The sequence below is a fragment of the Sitophilus oryzae genome, unplaced genomic scaffold, assembly GCF_002938485.1.
Source record: "Sitophilus oryzae breed Bouriz unplaced genomic scaffold, Soryzae_2.0 scaffold_1712_pilon_pilon, whole genome shotgun sequence".
Classification (NCBI taxonomy): Eukaryota; Metazoa; Arthropoda; class Insecta; order Coleoptera; family Curculionidae; genus Sitophilus; species Sitophilus oryzae.
In genome coordinates this window covers 7,302-26,969 of record NW_022146405.1, presented here as the reverse complement: position 1 = coordinate 26,969, position 19,668 = coordinate 7,302, and the positions used below count along the sequence as shown (strand labels likewise).

The 19,668-nt window shown below is 31.6% G+C and overlaps 1 protein-coding gene across 1 annotated transcript in view; it reads right to left on the bottom strand.

Annotated features, from left to right (window-relative positions):
* The window catches only part of LOC115881289 (sodium-coupled monocarboxylate transporter 1), a gene marked incomplete at its 5' end in the record, with an annotated part of 104,824 nt that extends 85,391 nt beyond the window's left edge, over positions 1–19,433 (bottom strand). Inside the window, 2 exon segments of the mRNA XM_030898714.1 lie at positions 3,669–3,991; positions 19,181–19,433. Coding sequence (XP_030754574.1) covers positions 3,669–3,991; positions 19,181–19,388 — 531 coding nt within the window.
* Between the last annotated feature and the right edge of the window lie 235 nt (positions 19,434–19,668).

The following is a 19,668-nucleotide window of genomic DNA, read 5'->3' as shown; positions in this document are numbered from 1 at the left end:
GTTATGCTCAAACAAAGCCGGAAAACAATATGTATCTAAAACAACTGATGCATTATTCTCCAACCTGTTTCAAACCTCCGATTATCTCGAACGCCGTTCTGTTATGCTCGTAACAGGTAAAAAACAACATAGCTAAAACAACTGATGCGTTATTCTCCAACCCGTTGTGAGCCTCCATCGACAATCGACCAATGCAACAGCGCTCCTTTCCCACTCCTGTTATCTCGACAGCCAGGCGTTATGCCCGCAACTGTTTCAAAAAAGCTGCTTCTTTTATATCCTATTATTTTTAAGCTGTTGTCAGCCCAACACGACGCGCCGCGCCGTAGCGCATACCCCACTCCGTTGTCCGTTGTATTGGTGGGTTCATACAGCCAAATAAAATAAAATAAGAATAAAATAAAATAAGAAATAAGGAATTCTTATTTGTGTGCGTTCATACAGTCAAATAAAATAAAATAAGAAATATATATTTGCTCATGCGCAGTATGATGAGGCTGGATAAAAGTTAACCTTTACGATTGTTTATAGTACTTTTACTATTTATAGTATATTTATTTATTCGTTAGCTCACTATATTATGCCATTTTTACTTATGTGAAATTATAAAATACCAACCAAACTGAAAATATTTGTAGGTTAGAATTAAGTGTGCGCAAAGTCGTATTTTTCATTGATAAAATAAAAACAAGAAGTTAAAAGATAAAGACTTCTTATTTTATTTGTTATTTTATTTGGCCGTATGAACGCATGTACGGTATCCCATATAACCACAATCCTTTCTTATTTTATTTTATTTTTATTCTTATTTTATTTATTTGGCTGTATGAACCCACCATATCTCGCCGCCTGTATCGATGGTTGTCGAAATAATAGGTTTTCCATCCATACTAGTTGTTTTTTGGAATTGCTTCGAGCAGCATCGAATTTCGTGGCGGTGCAGAGCGCCGACTTCGTTTCACGAACACTCGATCTCTGCGTGTCGTTATTTTAATTGTTATTATTATAAATTGTTATTGTTATAAAATAACAGATAGTTAAATAACAACCCATCACTAATAAAGAATATGTATGAGTACGTATGCTAGAACTTTGAAACTTTGAAATAAAAGTTATTGTTTATTTGCCAAGTTACAAAGCACACTTGATCATAAAACTTTGAAGGTATTACTGTTGACTGAAGAAATAAGAAGATGCGCAGCCTTATGGGCGATTTCGTGGCACAAAACCTGTCCGAGATGTAGCTGGCATTATTGTGCCGCTGCGCTGCGCGCTGATGGTCGTTTACAGCGCAGCGGATAAAGAATACTGTATCGCAGTTCTGCAGGTTCTGCTTTCAGTCGACAGACAGAGAAATTTGTGCCTAGAGATACCAATACTATTTTGGCTTTCGAGCTTCCGCATGCGTAATAAGTTGATCTGCGTACTTAAACAACTACGGCGGAAAGTAACGCCTGGCTATAGGCAGTGTCGCAAGAGCACCTGTGGCTCCGTGACTGAGGCCATTGCTTCGTAAGCGAATGGTCCGTGGTTCCCAAATCTGAACCAAAACTTTTATTTTTTTATTTATAGCGTGATCTTCCACTGGCACAACTTGCATGTGCAGAAGCTCGGAAGCCAAATTAGAATTGGTTTCTCTAGACACAAGGGACAGAGAAGTGGTTGCTTTATATCAGTGTTGCCAGAACTACCAATTAACGTATTTGATTTTACGGATTTTGGTACAGTACCATCCCCTCCACTTAAGGCCATTCAACCTTTCCCAATATGGCGGAGATAGTGCTTTATTTGGCGCGTATTTTAAACCCTGTTTTATTTCCAAATAGACATTTTTCACACAAATGTCGGGTTAGATAACGTAATATTTCACTAGACTTCTTTTTAATATACATGTATTCGATGACATACACATCTATCACTGTCAAAAATTTTATTTATTATTACTTTTATGAAAACATCTAAGTTACTTTTTATAAAAAGGTAGTGTTAAAATATTCAAACATAATAATGGACATGCAAAAATTAAAAGAAAATAAAAAAAAAAAACAACCAGAAATATATGACAGAAAATAGCAATATAAACTAAACATTCAATTGCAAACACTTAACTACCATAATTTACTGAACGTTTGATAAATATATACTTGGTTTAGTAAAATCTTTGTAAATGCTCTCGGAAATTTTAAAATGTTTGATTAAAATATGGGAATATTTTTCATGTTAGCATATGTTTTGTAGCATTAAATGGGAATAACTTTAAACTATAATAGGTGAGGATAACTAAAAAATATAATATGTGTTTCAAGATTTTAGAAAAAACTAAATTTTTGGAATGTAAGTAAAACTTACGCTTAGCTTAGTTTTATTTACTCTTTCCCTTAACATAGGGCATTCTCTTTGAGGTAAAGACTTCATTCCATTTCGCATGCCTTTAATAAAATATTGATATTCTGAACAAGATGGATTTAATAATAAATTCTGACGTGTGTGAGGGGCAATTGTGACCTAAAAAAGACTTAAATCCAGGCCATTTATATTTTCAAATGTCAATGGTGTCAATATCTTTCTGTGATCTTGACGTAAAAAGCTTGATTCTTCTTCCAATATTTTACTTATGGTGAGGTAAGTGTAAGCAGCAGCCATAACTACATCCTCACTAGGGTACTAGAGGCTTTAGCCTTTGGCCTTTTTGAGGCATATTTAACGCACTTCTTACCCGAGAACTACTACTAGTAGGAGTGAAATTATCTCTTTTAATAGCTGTCAACCATTTTTTACGAAGCTCGTCATTTTTGGGGAATATAAAAGCAGAAACCTTGGGACCCCTCTATAATTCCCGTAACAATTTGGAACAGAGCATGCTACAATAAAATGTTAACCCTTTAATACCTATCTTTTGATTATTGTAAGTATAACCATTATAAAGTACTTGCAGGACTGGCGGTGAAGGCTTTTTTACTCATTTATAGGTGTAATATCTTGATAAAAACTTCTAGTTCTTACCTTAAAATACCATTAATACAGAGTACGACAAGCACAAAAGTTTGAAGTTCCCTATGTGGAATGTCTGGTTTGAATTTTTATTACACTTACGCACCTGGCCAATTTTTCGATCACACCATGCACTGAAAACTAAGAACTAAACAAACGTGTTGCAGAAGCACAACAAACTAGAGATAATTAATTATTTCTGGTATGCAATCGGAACGAGAAACCACTAGCGGCTTTTCACGTTAAAGGTAAACAATTTAAAAATGCACTGCCTTCGCCGCCATATTTGCCTTGCGCATATCATGTTGAATGGTCTTAATAAGTGAGGGGGTGGTGGTACAGTATGTTAATAATCCGGATTTTCTATCATTAAACAGTTTAATATAATATTGTACGATTAAACAAAGAAGGGTGTTAGAGTTAGTTTGGAAATGAAGATCGCTGTTATTTCATATGCATACAAATGTCAATAATTGTCGTTTCCAAACCAACTAAACGGCCTTTTTCGTAGAAATATTTTGTCATTGTAAAAAGAAAATTAAAAAATTATTAAAAAATAAAAAATAAGTTGGTATTTTATTCTAGAAGGAAATACCTCCCGGTGGTGTTTTTCTATTAAAAAGATATACTATTGTAGTGCCCAGAAAAACATTATATTATATTATTAGTATACTTACCAACAGATTAAATATAATACTGGCTAAAGTGATACCAGATATTGATGCCCAGTACGGTATACCAATCACGGTATTCAAAGCGACACAAGGAGTGAACACTGTAACGCCTTGATTGAGCAACTGCCTCACAACGTAGGTTCCGGAAGCCAGACATCGTACCAGTCGAGATTTGAACCTCATGTCCAGGTACTGATATACTGAAGTGATACCCAAGCTGAAGTAGACCGGTACAAACACGTAGCATACTATAGGGTAGGCCAGTACCATCCCGTAGAGCGTCTCCCACATGGCGCTGCCTCTGTAGAACAGCTCAGAGGGATAACCTGAAGAAAAAACATGGATATTAGTATTTTTCATAAATATCAATGCCATAAATTTATTGAAGAATTGCACATTTTCCATTTTAGCTAATCTTTTGTGTTTTTTTTTACTTTTCAATTATTTTGTTTGTAAATGTTGTAGTGGCCTGTAGCAAGGATGGAATAGACTTAATTGCATTACAACGTTATTTGCAGGTTATGCCAATCAGATGAAAAAAGCTGCAAAAATACATATAAATAATACATACTAAAATGCATCATAAAACTTCAATACCCTGATGACTGCGCTCTAGCTTCAAAAACGTTACAGCAATTACAAGAATATATAATTGTATAATTAGCAATCCCTTAAATTTAGAATCTGATTGTATCATCAGAGATATTAATCAAAGCAAAAGACGATAAGAATTATAATTTTTAATTTTATTTATTGCATCAGACGACGAAATAACTTAAGGACTTACGAACGTTAATCCTCCGACTTTACTTCAATTTAGATAATTTAATCGATATAATAGGAATTCCCGCAATAAATTACAACTTTTGTTTGCAGATTAGACTGCCTTCCATAATCCAAAGAATAACATTGAAATTAAGATTTGTAAGTTCTCTAATACGCTTTATCTTTACATTTGTAAACCGCACGTATTACATTTTACATATATACATACATATATTATTACATATATTTACATAAATACTTTACATTTATATAACCGCACCGTACAAACTTGAAAAAGTATGAAATATAGACTATCCAAAATACACTCAGATGCAAAAAACACCCTGTGCAATAATTTCGTTCGTAAATTTTCCTAAAATATAATTTTACGGTCAGAACCATGTCTTCTGAGTATTTTGTTCTTTGGATCACGTCAATACATGCCTTGATTAATTTTTAATGAGCTTGCCGCCAACAATTTGCAATTTTTTCAATTATCGTTTCTTTTTGAAGTTATTTTTCAACGTGACAAGGTGGCTCTGGTGATTATTGTGAACTATACAGGGTGGTCCGAACTGTATTCCGGAAACTTCGGCAGCATATTCTGCAGATAAAAATAAGTAAAAAAGTTCGTATAAATGTATGTCATAAAAGGCTTAGTTTCGAAGATACAGAGTGTAGAAATTTCATTTTTATTTCGATTTTTTCCAAATAATTTCTGAAGTAACGTCAATATTTGGATGAAAATTGGTGTCTGGGAGTTTTTTGACATGAGAAATTTGATTTTGATGTCAATATGACTCCTACTGGTAAAGGGCGCTACCTACATATTTTTTAACAGGTTTGAAGAGTAATAACTTTTCGTACGTGCCTGTATAAAACTACTGAGTAAAAAAATATAAATTCACGACGTTTTTTACGTGAAAAAGGTCTCTTGGTAAAAACCGCTACGAGTAATGGTTTTCGAGATATTTGGAATCGAAATGACAGGTATTGATAAATACCTGTCATCATTGACATAATTAAACATGGTTGACTAAATTAATAGTTATTAGACTGAAATCATAAATTTGAAATGTTTTTGTGCCAAAAGATCAACAGAAACTGTTTTATCATCATTTTTTGCAGAAAAAATTATAATTAATTTAAAAAAAATAAAAAATTCCTAAATTTATTATTTCAGTGAAATAACTATCATCTACTCAACGTGTTGATTTTTCGACAATAATGACATAATATGTATTGTCTATTTCCATTACGCTTCAAAACAGTTAAAACACATGTAGGTGGCGCCCTCTACTAGTAGGAGTCATATTGACACCAAAATCAAATTTCTCATGTCAAAAAACTTCCAGACATTTTCATCCAAATATTGACATTACTTCAGAAATTATTTAATACGAACTTTTTTACTTATTTTTATTTGCAGAATATGCTGCCGAAGTTTCCGGAATACAGTTCGGACCACCCTGTATATATATTTATTTTTTTCATTTTTTTTACGAGATAAAAATTTAAAAAAATACCTATATTAATCAATTTATTTTTATTTATTTATTCATAAATTTATTTATTTTATTGTTGTACAGTTGAATAAAGCTATAATATACTACTTGATATTTTCTAAATATTATCTATAAGATAAAGAACCTAGATGTGTAACATCTGTATGTATTTTAAGGTAGGTAAGTACCTACGTAAAACTTATTTATATTTATTTTAAAGGATATTTCATTATATAATCAAAATAAGTGGCAAAACAAGTGCTAGCAGAATAAGCTGGTCCAAAAAACAATAACTTAAGATATACAATCATTAAATATACTTAAATGAAGTGATTTACAAAAATAATATACTACAGTTAGATAAAATACCTTTCAAATTGATTATAGTTTCCATATATTATATTTTTGCGTAATAATTTAAATTGTTTCAGTTTCACACAATTTCTCACCTCCAATGGCAACAAATTATATAGTTTAGGCCCAAAATAAGTAACATACCTTAAATTAAGGTTATTGGTACTCACTGGTAATCTGATTTGTTTGGTTTGTCGAATTCTAGTTTCATAAGAATGGTCGGTCAGGTTTTAAATCAGCTCGAGAATGTATATGTTACTGTAAATGTCCGAAATGCGGTAAAACCTAGGATTTACCAAAAGTATGTGGTAAAAGCCCAAAAACTATTTATTTTGCTTCCATTTCGGACTTTTACCGGACCCAAACTGTAAATCTTAGAATTCACCACACCGCATTGGTAAAAGTACGAATAAGCAAGTGGTATAATTTCGTTCGTATTAAAAAATTACATCAAAAGTATTGATAACTAAAAAAATTGCAAATTGATCGTTCTCAGTTCATTTCGCTCTTAAAAATTAACTATGTATTGATATGAATCAAAAAACAAAATGCTCAAGAGTCATGGTTCTGACCGCAAAATTATATTGCAGGAAAATTTACAGACGAAATTATTCACCAAAAAACAACCCCTCAATTAACCCTGTATAATATACCAAATAATACAGTTTATAAAAAGCTGCGTTTCCGAATTAAAATTGATATAATATACAGCAAAACTCATGAAAATAGGGTTAAAAATAACAAAAATATAACATTTTAAATTTGACAAAAAATTTCTCCGTTATGTTTTTTAGCAATTGAGTGTATTTTTTATATTTATTCTGAAGAAACATATCCTCCTCCTAATACTCTATGAGAATATGGTGTTTTTATCAAATCGTATTTACTGTGTCAGGGCCGGCGGAAGGGCCGGGCGACCCGGGCGCCGAAAGCGAGGGGCGCCACAATAGCAACAAAAATATTTAAAAACAGTAATCTAAACAAATAGTAACGAATATCCAGTTCAATAATTAATTGGTACTGTCAATTTCCACATTAACACATTAGCTATTACCACACCACAAAGGGAAGAATACCTGACTAAACATTATAAACACTATACTATATCCTAGATGTATCCTATTAATAGTTTACTGAAATTATGCTCAAAAAAAAACTTAGCACGAAAGCTTTGGGATAGTTTTGATTTCTTCTATTCTATGTTTTTTGAGTGCTCTATTCGAATCTGGAATTTGCGAATTCATTTTCGTGGAAGAATATTAAACAAAATTAAATAAAAAAATATAAATCGGATTTATTCGTGGCATTTTTATAACTCAAAAGCTAACAACTTTTTGTAAATAATCCTTCTTTCTATAATTCTCGTTTTTATAAATTTCTAAACAAACTGTTTTGGGTCAAGAGCCAGCAAAATTAACAGTTTTAGACTGACCGCTCAAAATTGCACTTTTTCTACTATCCACACCCTTTATTTGTTATTAATGGCTGATATGCCCTAAAGTTATATGCGGCCAATATTCATTCGCAAGAAGCTGAAGAGGATCCCGATATCCTTATTATCAAAAAAAAACTTATAAGTTTGCCTCATTAATTAAATTAATTTATTACTAGTAGTGGGAAAGATATCAATATTTTGGTGGTTTTGATTGTTCCGGATTGAATATGTAGTAATACACTGAAAATGGTAGCAAAATTGTAACATTTTCTCATTAGAGGAATCACACAAAGAAAAATTTCTCACAAAGAAACGCATCTCAAACATTGACTGATCCTTATTTTGCAGCCGAAAAAACTGTCTGATCATAATACTGATACTGCACTAAGTATGTAATTGTTTTTGAAAAAGAATGGAAAATTTTCTTAAATTCTTAATAATAAAATATAATAAAAAATAACGTAACTGCTTGCAATTAAATACTGTTATGTTTTCAAAGATCACTTATACCAGAACGAGACTGCCAAAGTTGGCATTCTATTTCTTATGCTTTCTACCTATACCGAGTGCGTCTCAGAAGTTTCTCCCCCCTATAATTTGTATATTTTTAACACAGCCCTGGCACTATAGATTAAAATTTAAAATACGATTTTTTTAAGCGAAAATGTCAAAATTGATATATGATATGCCATTCTACTGAGAATGTCATTTTCTTTTGAAATAAAGTAGAAATATACCGAGGGTGCATTTAAAAATCAAAAGGTTTAGCTCATTTCCGGTTAAACAGGAAATGACTAACAACCATTGAATACGTCAATCAAACCTAATAATTATGTCATATACTAACATACCAAAACTCGTTTTTTTATCTAAAAAAATAAGAAATTTATAGGAATGAGTCACTTTCGAGACCGGTGTTGAAAAAACAACAATCGCAGACTAAGATTGAACGTAGAGAAGAATTTTGAAGTAAAGATACTTCAAAAGTGAAAATTTATTGTTAAAGTAGCATAAATATGCTTAGTATGTAGTTAAAGTATAGGACTGAAGGAAACAGAGAGTTATAGTAACTGTTAAGGAGGGGGGGGGGGCGCCAGATAGGGTACTCGCCCGGTCTCAAGATTTTCCTTCCGCCGGCCTTGTACTGTGTCCTTTCATATTGTTTTGTTTTGCTCAGCAGTACGGGCCTCATACAGACTATGACCTATTATCAATTATTTTCGATCAATTTCTGAAATATTTCGAGTTCATTTCCAAAACATTATTTTATTGGACATAAAATTGACAAACATTGCCTTAATTTAACTTCCGTCGTGTCGCTCACAGTGTCGCTTATACTTTCCGAGATCCCAATGGCCACGCTCAAATTTGGGACACTCTGTACAAATCGTCCCTAGACCGTAGTAGGGCACACAAAGCCGGACAAATAGTGGCTAATGCCCATTTATTTCTGTGATGTAGAGCGTGCAACCGCCCTTTTGACCCAAAGCATAGTACAAGAACAATGTTGATTCAACTATTGCGATATAAAGAGCCTGTTGGCAGCCTTTAAATAGTTTGTTAATTAGGATGAATTCGTTGTTGTTAATGTAAGTTTACTTTGGAAACTACTATCAAATAATATACACACTACATACATTAAAATATTGTGTAGAGGTAAAATTAATTCCTATCTCTCAACATAAAGCTTAAATCCATAGATAAAAGAAAATAATCTTCTATTAGCTTAAATCATTCATTAGCGTCAAATCATTCATTAGCCTAAAAGTTTGTCCCTCTATGAATTTTGTTTCAAAATATTTCATGTTTTCTCTCAAAATTCACCATAGAACTTCAATACGTTGATGACTGCGCTCTAGTTGCAAAAACGTTACAAGAATTACAAGAAATGTTGAACACATATACCTGGGCATACGAGGCTTTGGGCCCTAAGGTAAACATCGACAAAACCAAAATCAGGTGCACTCCCCCGGAAGATCACAACAATGCTATAAAAATCGAAGAAGAACTATTGGAATATGTAGCCGAATTCAATTACTTCGGAAGTTTGATTGCGGAAAAGGCAACTATCGACTCAGAAATTCAACACAGGATTAGCAGCGCCCCAAGAGCATTCGGGAAATTAAAAGACAGGGTTTTCTACAATCATGACTTGAGTACAAAAACCAAACTTGCAGTGTACCGAGCAATTATAATCCCCACCATGTTATATGGGAGCAAAACTTGGGTGCCGACGCCGTACCGTCGACACATGAACGTATTAAATAAGTTGCAACAGAGACACCTTAGACAACTCTTAAGAATCCGATGGTTCCATCATGTCTCAAACGTATCAGTTCTTGAAAAAGCTACCTGCCTGACTATTGAAGTCATGTGCAAAACCGCATACCAAAATCTCTACTTTACGGTGAGCTTGTAGACGGTAAGAGGAGGCCGGGTGGACAACTGAAAAGGTACAAGGACATTTTCCACGAACATTTAAAGGGGATTAACATGCAGAATGAGTGGGAAGAAGCAGCTCACAATAGAACTCAGTTAACAGCGACAACCAAATGGTAAAGAGGCAACAAAGCAATGAGATTTTTGAATGTCCGGAGTGCGGTAGGCAGATAACATCGTATCAGGCTTCATTCACAGAAAAGCTCATGAAGAAAACGCCTTGTGTGACCATCTTCTGATGCGTGTCGAATACTCGTCAGCCAGTAATGGCAGTATGTATGTATGAATGTACTTTGTAACCTACTATCAAATAATAATATACACACTACATACATTAAAATATTATTATATGGGATGGTATAAGTAAATCAAATTCTCTCAACATAAGCGTAAAGTCTTTTCCTCTAGTTTTAATGTAAGCATTCAGAATACCAAAATTAGTGGTAATAATTGTGAAGTATGTGGTAGTAATTGTAAACATTTCAGATTGCTGAGTTATACTGAGCATAAAATAAATCAATTGTTATTTTCATTTTATATACAAGTGTCCCAGGCTGAGCGTGCATTAAAAATTTCTAGAGAACCACAATATCTAAGATCCGGAGATTTTTGCACATCACTGTTTAACAACGAGATCTTTCGATTGAAAATATTTTTCAATATGTCGGCACTTTCGGAAATACCGGAAGTTGACAGCAACTTTCTTATTTTAAACGGGTGCCCGCATTTTTTTATTACATATTTAAATTCTCTGTAAAATTCTATGATTATTGATGTTAAACACTGTATACCTAACATTAACCGTTTTTTGAGAAAAAAAAATATTTAAAATTTTTTGGACGAAATAAACTATCGGTCAAAAAAATTGTATAGTCTAAAGTCAAATTTGTTGATTACTACAGCCCTGTGATATAAAGAGAAGACATGTGGCTATCTATTTCCAAAAATTAAATTAAATGTCATATGATAGTAGCTGTCATGGAATTGAGCGATTAAAAAGTATCATAAATCATTTTCAAATGGAAACCTACTTTTATTTCACTAATGAAAGGGTTTTAAATTCGTTACTTTCTGACTATACATGTTCCTATACCTAAAATAAATCGTTTTTTTTTTTTTTTTTATAGATTTAATTTGAAAACGTATAATTTCCTTAATCTTATCTAACTTCCTTTGACATTAAGTGTCAAACGGCCAGACAATTTATTTCCATCTGTCAGAAAACGTATTATTTGAGATTCCTATATTATAAATACTTCCTGCTTAGAGTTTAAAGTGTATTTATAAAAATATATCTCGTATTTTCGCTCATTAGTGATATCTAATAATTGATATTATTAATATTCCGTAAGAATCGAGAAAAAAACAGCGCAAAGTTGGCTCTGAAATGATGCTGCTTTTTGAACAAAGCGTCACAATATGACATGGCCCAGATTTATTGTTTTACATTACTTGACGTTTAAAGTCATAGGTTACTGGTTAAAACCAAGAAAAATATACGCTTTAAAACTAAATCTTAAATAACTCAATAACGATTTATTTTAGGTATAGGAGCATGTATAGTCAAAAGTAACGAATTGAAAAGCCTTTTCACTAGTGAAATAAAAAAAGTAGGTTGCCATTTGAATAAAATTATTTATGATAATTTTTAATCGCTCAATTCTATGACAGTTGCGGCCATTATATGACATTTGTTCATTATTTTAGAATACAGCCACATGTTTTCTCTTTATGGCACAGTGGCTGGTAATCACTAAATTTGACGTTTAGGCTATACACATATTTTTTGACAGGCAGTTTTTTTTTTCAAAAATTTTTAAATATTTTTTCTCCAAAAAACGGTCAATGTTAGATATAGAGCGTTTGATATCAAAATTCATAAAATTTTACAGTGAATTCAGATATGTAATAAAGCAGGACACATTTAAAATAAAAAGTTGCTGTCAACTTCCGGTATTTCCCGAAATTTTATATATGAAAATTTTTAATCGATAGATCTCGTTTTGAAACTATCGTGTGCAAAAAATCTCTGAAGCTAGATGTTGTAGTTCTCTGAAACTTCTAATGCACGCTCAGCTGGGTCACCCTGTATGTCTATGTGGAGAAAGAATCATCAATATTACGTATTAAATAATCAAGTAAAAATGTGCGAAAATTATGTAATGCAGCTAAAATGCACAGCTAATTAAACCACTGTCACACAATTATAATTTGGAGAAATGTCAAAGATAATATACCAACAGTAGCGCCGTTGTTTGCCAGCATATATTTACTACTGATAACACCGAATTATTTTAGTGTGATGAACGGCCGAACATGATTTAGAAAACGGCTCGTGTTGTTCTACGACAAGCGTCCGTTATTTAGGTGCTTGTATATCGGTGGACAATAGGTAGATAAAGCACGAAATGGTGTCGAATGTGTTAAGGTATGTTTAGGTAGTTTAAATATCGAAGCTTTTAAATATTTTTCTTTTTACAAATGTGTCTGTTTTTATATGGAGTTTCAAATAATCAAAAGAAATTGCAATGTTATAGGCATGGGAGATTGTTTATATATTCATTTTTTCATATAACCATATGAGACAATCATACAGGGTTTGACAAAATCCGTCGGGCATCTGTAGCTCCTATAATAAAAAAGTTAGGAATTTTGTTTAAGTGCAAACCTAAAGTAGGTATGGGTTAGAATGCATTTCAGAAAAATATTTTAACTTTTACAGGGTGACTCAAAAAGTGTGAGTGGATCGGGATAATTTTTTTTTAAATGGAATACCCTGTATATTATTGCATTTTTGCCTTCCTTTTTGATCACTTTATGTAATCCTAAGATATTACTAAATACCTATGCTTTGATGGTTTCAAAGATATTAATAAATAAATAAAAATATATTTTTCTTCGGCGTTTTTTTAATTACTTTTTTTTTAATTTATTATTTTTTTTACACCATTAAATTCTACGTAAAAAGGTGCTTTGGAAATGTTTTCATAACAATACAAAATTTTCCACAGCAAAAAATTTACAGCGATTTGTTAAAAATGCACATTTTTAAAAACACCCCGTAACTCCGAAACTGTAACGGATATCGGTGTGCGGTTTTCACCATCATGTTTTTGATAAAAATTGAACTCCAGACACCGATCTCCAATAGAAAAGGGTGTTTCCCTTTAAAAGCGTCCAATTTGACCTACCCTAGTACATACTAGCCCTGGTCACTTATTCATCTGCGTGGTCTGTATTTAATAATAATACTAATTTAATTTAATTTAATGATAATAATGCATGCGATAGAGGATAAATATACATGACCGGTTGACAGATAGAGAGACAAAATAAAAAGCGGCCTACAGTGTTGCCGGTTTCTACGTTTGTAGGAAAATGTGTGTAAAAAAATAAACTATTTTAAAATCTTTCCTGTACAAGGTGTCCCATTTTAGTTGAAATCATACGGTATCTCCGTTACTAGTAAAGATAGGAGGATGCGGTTTGCACAAACCTGTGCCACTTTTTTGTCAAACGGAAGATGCCGTAAACAAAATTTTCATAGGCCTCTTCGTTTCTGAGCGACAGGGTCATTTCGAAAATTTTGCAATATGGGCAGCCCTCGTATCTCCGTTATTATGGATATCGAGAAGTTGAAAACTGATTCTTGTAGAACTTTTTACGTAGAATACAATGGCGTAGTTTTCTACGAATTAAATATTTTTGAAAATATGAACTATGTTTTTTCAAATGGAACACCATGTATATTTATAAATCATATGATCCGCCTTGCTATGAGCTTCTCAAAAATATATATCACTCTATATTTATTTTCACTATTTACTGCAATATTTAAAATATATCATTTTCTTATTAGTAGGCCCTGATATACATATAACAAAAAATCAAAATGGAATTTACTAAAATAGTCATACACATATTAAATTTTTATTTGGAATTGATATATTTTACTTTTGAACTGTTACCACTGAATCTCTGAATATATTTTTCTTTTTTAATAACGGAATATATTATACCGGGATGGGTTTGCAAATATTTAAAAGCTTGCATTATTAAACATTTTCCAGGTGTTCGACATTGTGTTAGTTGCCACGATATATTTCATCTTTCAAAAATCCTCAAAATCAGAAATAAAGAACGGACAAATCCGGGAATCAGGGAGGGTCCATCATATTATGGGTCCACTGGTTCCATTTCATTGATTTGAGAAATAATAATTTTACAAAATTCAAATATTTTCGTTGTAAGTTAAGTTGTAAGGGGGACCATCTTGGCTGAAAGTATATTTTACGTAAATTAGCTAAAGGAATATTTAAAAGTCCGATACGATAGCTTCCAACATTTACAAATAGTGGTAGAGAGTTAAGTTTCCCTAATATATAAAGAATTTATTAGTGGCTCTCAAAATATAACAAGAGACCGATATAGTCTGTGAAACGAATAACTTTGAATTTGACAGTTCACGCGGGCTTTCCTAGTGTTAATTTTATTAGGTTAGCAACGTGCTGCCATGCTGACGCAATGCCGTCTCTAATAGAACAGCCTCGGAGCGAGATTTATTACGTCACGCTAGTTAGATACTACGGATTAATAAATATGTTATAGAATACATGGATAACATAATTATTCCTCCTATTTTTGGTTCGTATTTTAAAAATGATATAGTTTACATGAAATATCTACATATATAAAATGCTAATGTTTATCTGTGTCGTCCCTATAGAAGTAACGACTTGCTCTAGAAAGTTGCTTTTTTACTGAAAGATAGCTAATTGGCTCTTCTAAAAACTGTCGTCGCCGGATTTTTTGTTTTTCATTTATTTAAAAAAAATAAAAAGTATTTTTTTCCTGATGTCGTGGCGGATGCGCCAGGCTTCAACTAGTATATACAGGCTATAATGTTAGCCGAAACGTTTTTTTAACCGAACAAAAAATATACATATTCTACAACATATTTATTAATCCGTAGTATCTAACTCGCGGGACGCCATAAATCTCGCTCCGCGGCTGTTCTATTAGAGACGGCATTGGTCTGATATTTAAAAATGTCAGAAGCTGATGACATTTTACTTTTGATAATTATGACATTTCGTGTTGATTTTTGTAAGAAGAGGAAGAACTGTCACTTGTTTCATTATTTTCCTTTTCTATTTGACGAAAGTAAAAAGAGTTACCTATCTGATTCGTTCAGGCACTCAATTTAAAGAATATCAGTAACTTTTTGATAGAAGGATTTTATATTTGCCATGTTGGTAAAAAATAACGGTTCAAAATTCAAAGTTATTCATTTTATAGGCTATAGTAGTATACTTTTAATAATTCTTTAGTTTCTTTTATTATCAATAATGGCCTAGTAATAAATATATAATCTTTTAATATTTTTTTTAAATATTGCAGTAAATAGTGAAAATAAATATAGAGTGATATATATTTTTGAGAACCTTATGGCAAGCCAGATCATTTAATTTATAAATATACAGGGTGTTCCATTTAAGGAAACATAACTTTAGTTCATATCTTTAAAAATATTACTTACGTAAAATAACAGACTACGTCACTGTATTCTACGTAAAAAGTTCGATAACAAACAGTCTTCACTTTCTCGATACCTTCAACTGTAACAGAGATACAGGGGGTGTCCCAAATTGCAAAATTTTCAAAAAGATCCTGTAGCTCAGAAACGAAAAGGGCTATGAAAATTTTGTTTACGGCATCTTCCGTTTGACAAAAAAGTGGGACAGGTTTGTGCAAACCGCGCCTTTTTATCTACTAATAACGGAGATACCGTATGATTTCAACTAAAATGGGACACCCTGTATACTACTGAAATGAAAATAATATATTTAAGCTAAATATAATCTATTATAGCTGTAGTAAAATGAGTAACTAATATAGTGAAAAATAATGTTCCAACTCTAGATGCAAGGCTTTTCGTAAATCGGCAATACCGCATAGGAGAAATGTATCAACCCAACTTTTATCTCTTTTTAATACATTTGATTTTCCATTAAGCTGTCTACAACACTGTCTTACAGGTTAAAATCCAGACTGCGCAGATTCGATGACCAAATCGGTATAATGTAATATTATAGTACGTAGATATTATTTACGTAGGATGAGTAACTCTTGTATACTTTAGACTATGTACTTTCCAACATTTTTGTGTGGACTATACATACCAATTTTAGATGATACGATACGATAAAAAATTGGATACAATATTGACGAACATTTGCATGAAACATTTTGTTCCATTTTTAAATGGGGCTGCGATCTGGTTAGCGTTAGTAAAAGGTTTACGGTTTCCGAACCGGCGGCATGAAAGTTTTATTGAAGTGGATGTATTAAATTTTTCATTTAAAGCACGACCTTTTAAAGTCTTCGATTTGAAAGCAAAATAAAAAATTGTTTTAGAGCAAAACGGAATACGTAGCAACATTAAACGATAAAATAGTTTACTATTTTGTTATGCTCCCAAAACAATATGTCTAAAAATTTTATTTCTTTTGATTATTTGATATTTCAGCATTGAATAAAAATGACAGAGATGTAGTCTAGTACTATGTTATATTCATTTATTTTTATTCAATATTAACTTATGTTATAGGAGTATTGTAGTAAAACGATTATATTTTTACAAATTGTAAGTTTTGGAAGGACTATTAAAGCTACAATTTAAATATATTTTTAAAAGATACAGAGTGTCCCAAATAAGTAAAAAATATTATAGTTGTATTTTTTTAAATGGAACACCCTGTTTATTATTCTATTTTCCGATTCTACCTACGATTGAAATAAAAGTAAAAATTTAATTAAGGTTTATCACACTTAAACCTTACCGTTTTTGAAATATTTTCAATTTTATGAAATTGCAGTAAATTTTTTAAAAGGCTTCATTTCCCTAAGGGTATGAAAGTTTTTAATACTAAATATTTCATTAAGTTTATTTATTGATCAGATATTGTGTTTCAATAATAAACAAAATACTACCTTATACAGAGTGTCTAAAAATTTATATTAAATAATTACTAGCTTTAAACGGCAATAACTTGTTTAATTTAAATGGAACACCCTGTATGTTTTACGAGAATCCGATGCACAATTTAACTGCCTATCAAATTTTATTATAACACTAACTTTTTACCTATCTTTTAAGTTTTCGTAGAAAATGCATTTTCTTATAATTTACACCTCATTTATCACTATACCGATAGAATATTGACATTTTAGATTATTTCTAAAGATGTAACAAATTTTTAAAGAGTACAGATACTAATATTGTCTATACGTTCGCTTATTTAATTAAAAAAAAACTGTTTAAATATTTGTTGTTAAAGAGGACTAATTAATATTATCGATTGATTTTTTCTTTTTTCTTTCTTCTAAATTTAATATACTTCGTCTTGCTTCGCTATTGTTTTTATTCATCGGTAATATTTAATCGTACAGACAAATACATTAAAGGCCCACAATATAGTTTTTCTAGAAAAAAAATTCTGAATACTCAAAAACAATCGGAGATTGTTGGTGGTGAACAATGTGTGCTTAGAACTAAAATTAGGGTAATGAATATCTAAAGAAAATAAAAATAAATTTAGAGTTATTCTCATAATCAGGAATCATTATTTAAGAGGGTTTTACAACAATCATAAACTACTAACAAAACAAACGCGCACAACTTTACACAAAAATATGTATAGAATAGGAATAAACAATATTTAGATTAGAGATTGAATATACAGGGTGGCGCCTCTCATACGCCGCGGAGGCTCCAAGGAGAACGACAGTTTGTATTGAAATGAAATTTTGTGAGCATATGTAGGTTAATTCAGAGCACTTTTTAAAAATATAGAGAGTTCTACAGGGTGTCCCCAAAAAGAGTTACATATCAAAGTTGTGTTTTTTGTAATGGAACATCCTATATATTAATTGACTTTCGGATTCTGGGAGAAAAATAAAAGTGAGTTTTATAAGAGAAGTGTATGAATAAAAAGTAAGGTTTTTGACATATTTAACATTTTCTAGAAATAAAGAACAATTTTAAAATTACAATAAAAGCTACCTAAATTGGAATTTACCCGGTATAGCCTAATATGTAGTTAAAATAACTACTGTACTTTAAATCAAACTAAAACTTGATCCAAAAAGTTATACAGGGTGAGACAAAATTAATATTGTAACATTGCTCACTTTAAAAGCATGTTACTCTTTTATTTTAAATGGAACACCCATTATATTATTCCGATATTGAATGGAGAATTCATGTCTCTTCAAAATACTATTAATATTAGTATTTTAATAAAGCACGCTTTTAGATGTTTCAAAAAACTTTTAATAAGAGTAACTTTAACTCAACATATATGTTTCGGCTTGTTAGGCCTTTTTCAAGAGTTTTTTAAGAACTAATCGTCTAACTACACTGTAACTATATATATTTACTATGGGGTGGGTTCAGAGAGTTTACAATAGGGGTAATAAAAATGTGTTTTAGAAATCCTTGTTGGTCGTTAACATTATTTTTCGTTTTTAACAGATTTTAGTATTTCTAACTGTTCAATGTAATTTAAGCGTCTACCTTTTGTTTCTCTGTGTAGTAACTTAATTGAGTTTTCATTAATTTTGTGATTATTTACTATACAATGAGTTGCAAGACAGAACTATGCTGGAGATTATTAATAGACTTTTATGTTCTTTAATCCTTATATCTAAATTTCTACCTGTTTGGCTTATGTACACGGCATCACAATCATTGCAATCCACCCTATATACACCCGACTTATTTTTGACATTAGTTTTGTCTTTATTATTTAATAAAATTTGACCTAAATTTCTTTTATTTATGTTAATAGTTTTACATCTCAGTAAAATAGGATGCTTACAGTTAACCTACATATGCTGGCAAAATTCCATTTCGATGTAAACTATCGTTCTCTTTGGAGCTTGCGCGGTGTATGAGAGGCTTCCATGGTGTGATTTTATTAATTCAAATTGTAATGTCTAGAATTTAAACTTACCCAAAAACGATCTGACACCAAGAGTGCCTCTGGCTATGCTCAACATCATGGCGGCCATGGACACTTTCCCGGCGGCGAACACATAATCAGCTTTCGTTTTTTCCTTAGGCCCGAAAAATCTCGAGTACACTGCCACGAACGTGCTGGCTATCACGAAGATGAAGAACACCAAATAGTCCCATACCATCGAATTCAAGCTCTTCGACATTTTGGTGCTTTGTCAGTTGTGCTTCAGTTAAAAATTGAGTGAACTCTGAAACAAACAACAGAAAATGATGTTATGTATATAGATTATCGATATAACATAAAAAAAAATTCAAAGTAGTTCATATTAAATATATGTTACATCAGATCAAGATCATCAGAAATCTTTATAAGTATCCTCTTAAGTTATTGAACATTATTTATATTTTTTATATTTCTAGCTAGTATGTAGTTTTTATGTTTATATCTTTTTATTTATTTAATATATCTATACGACACATTTG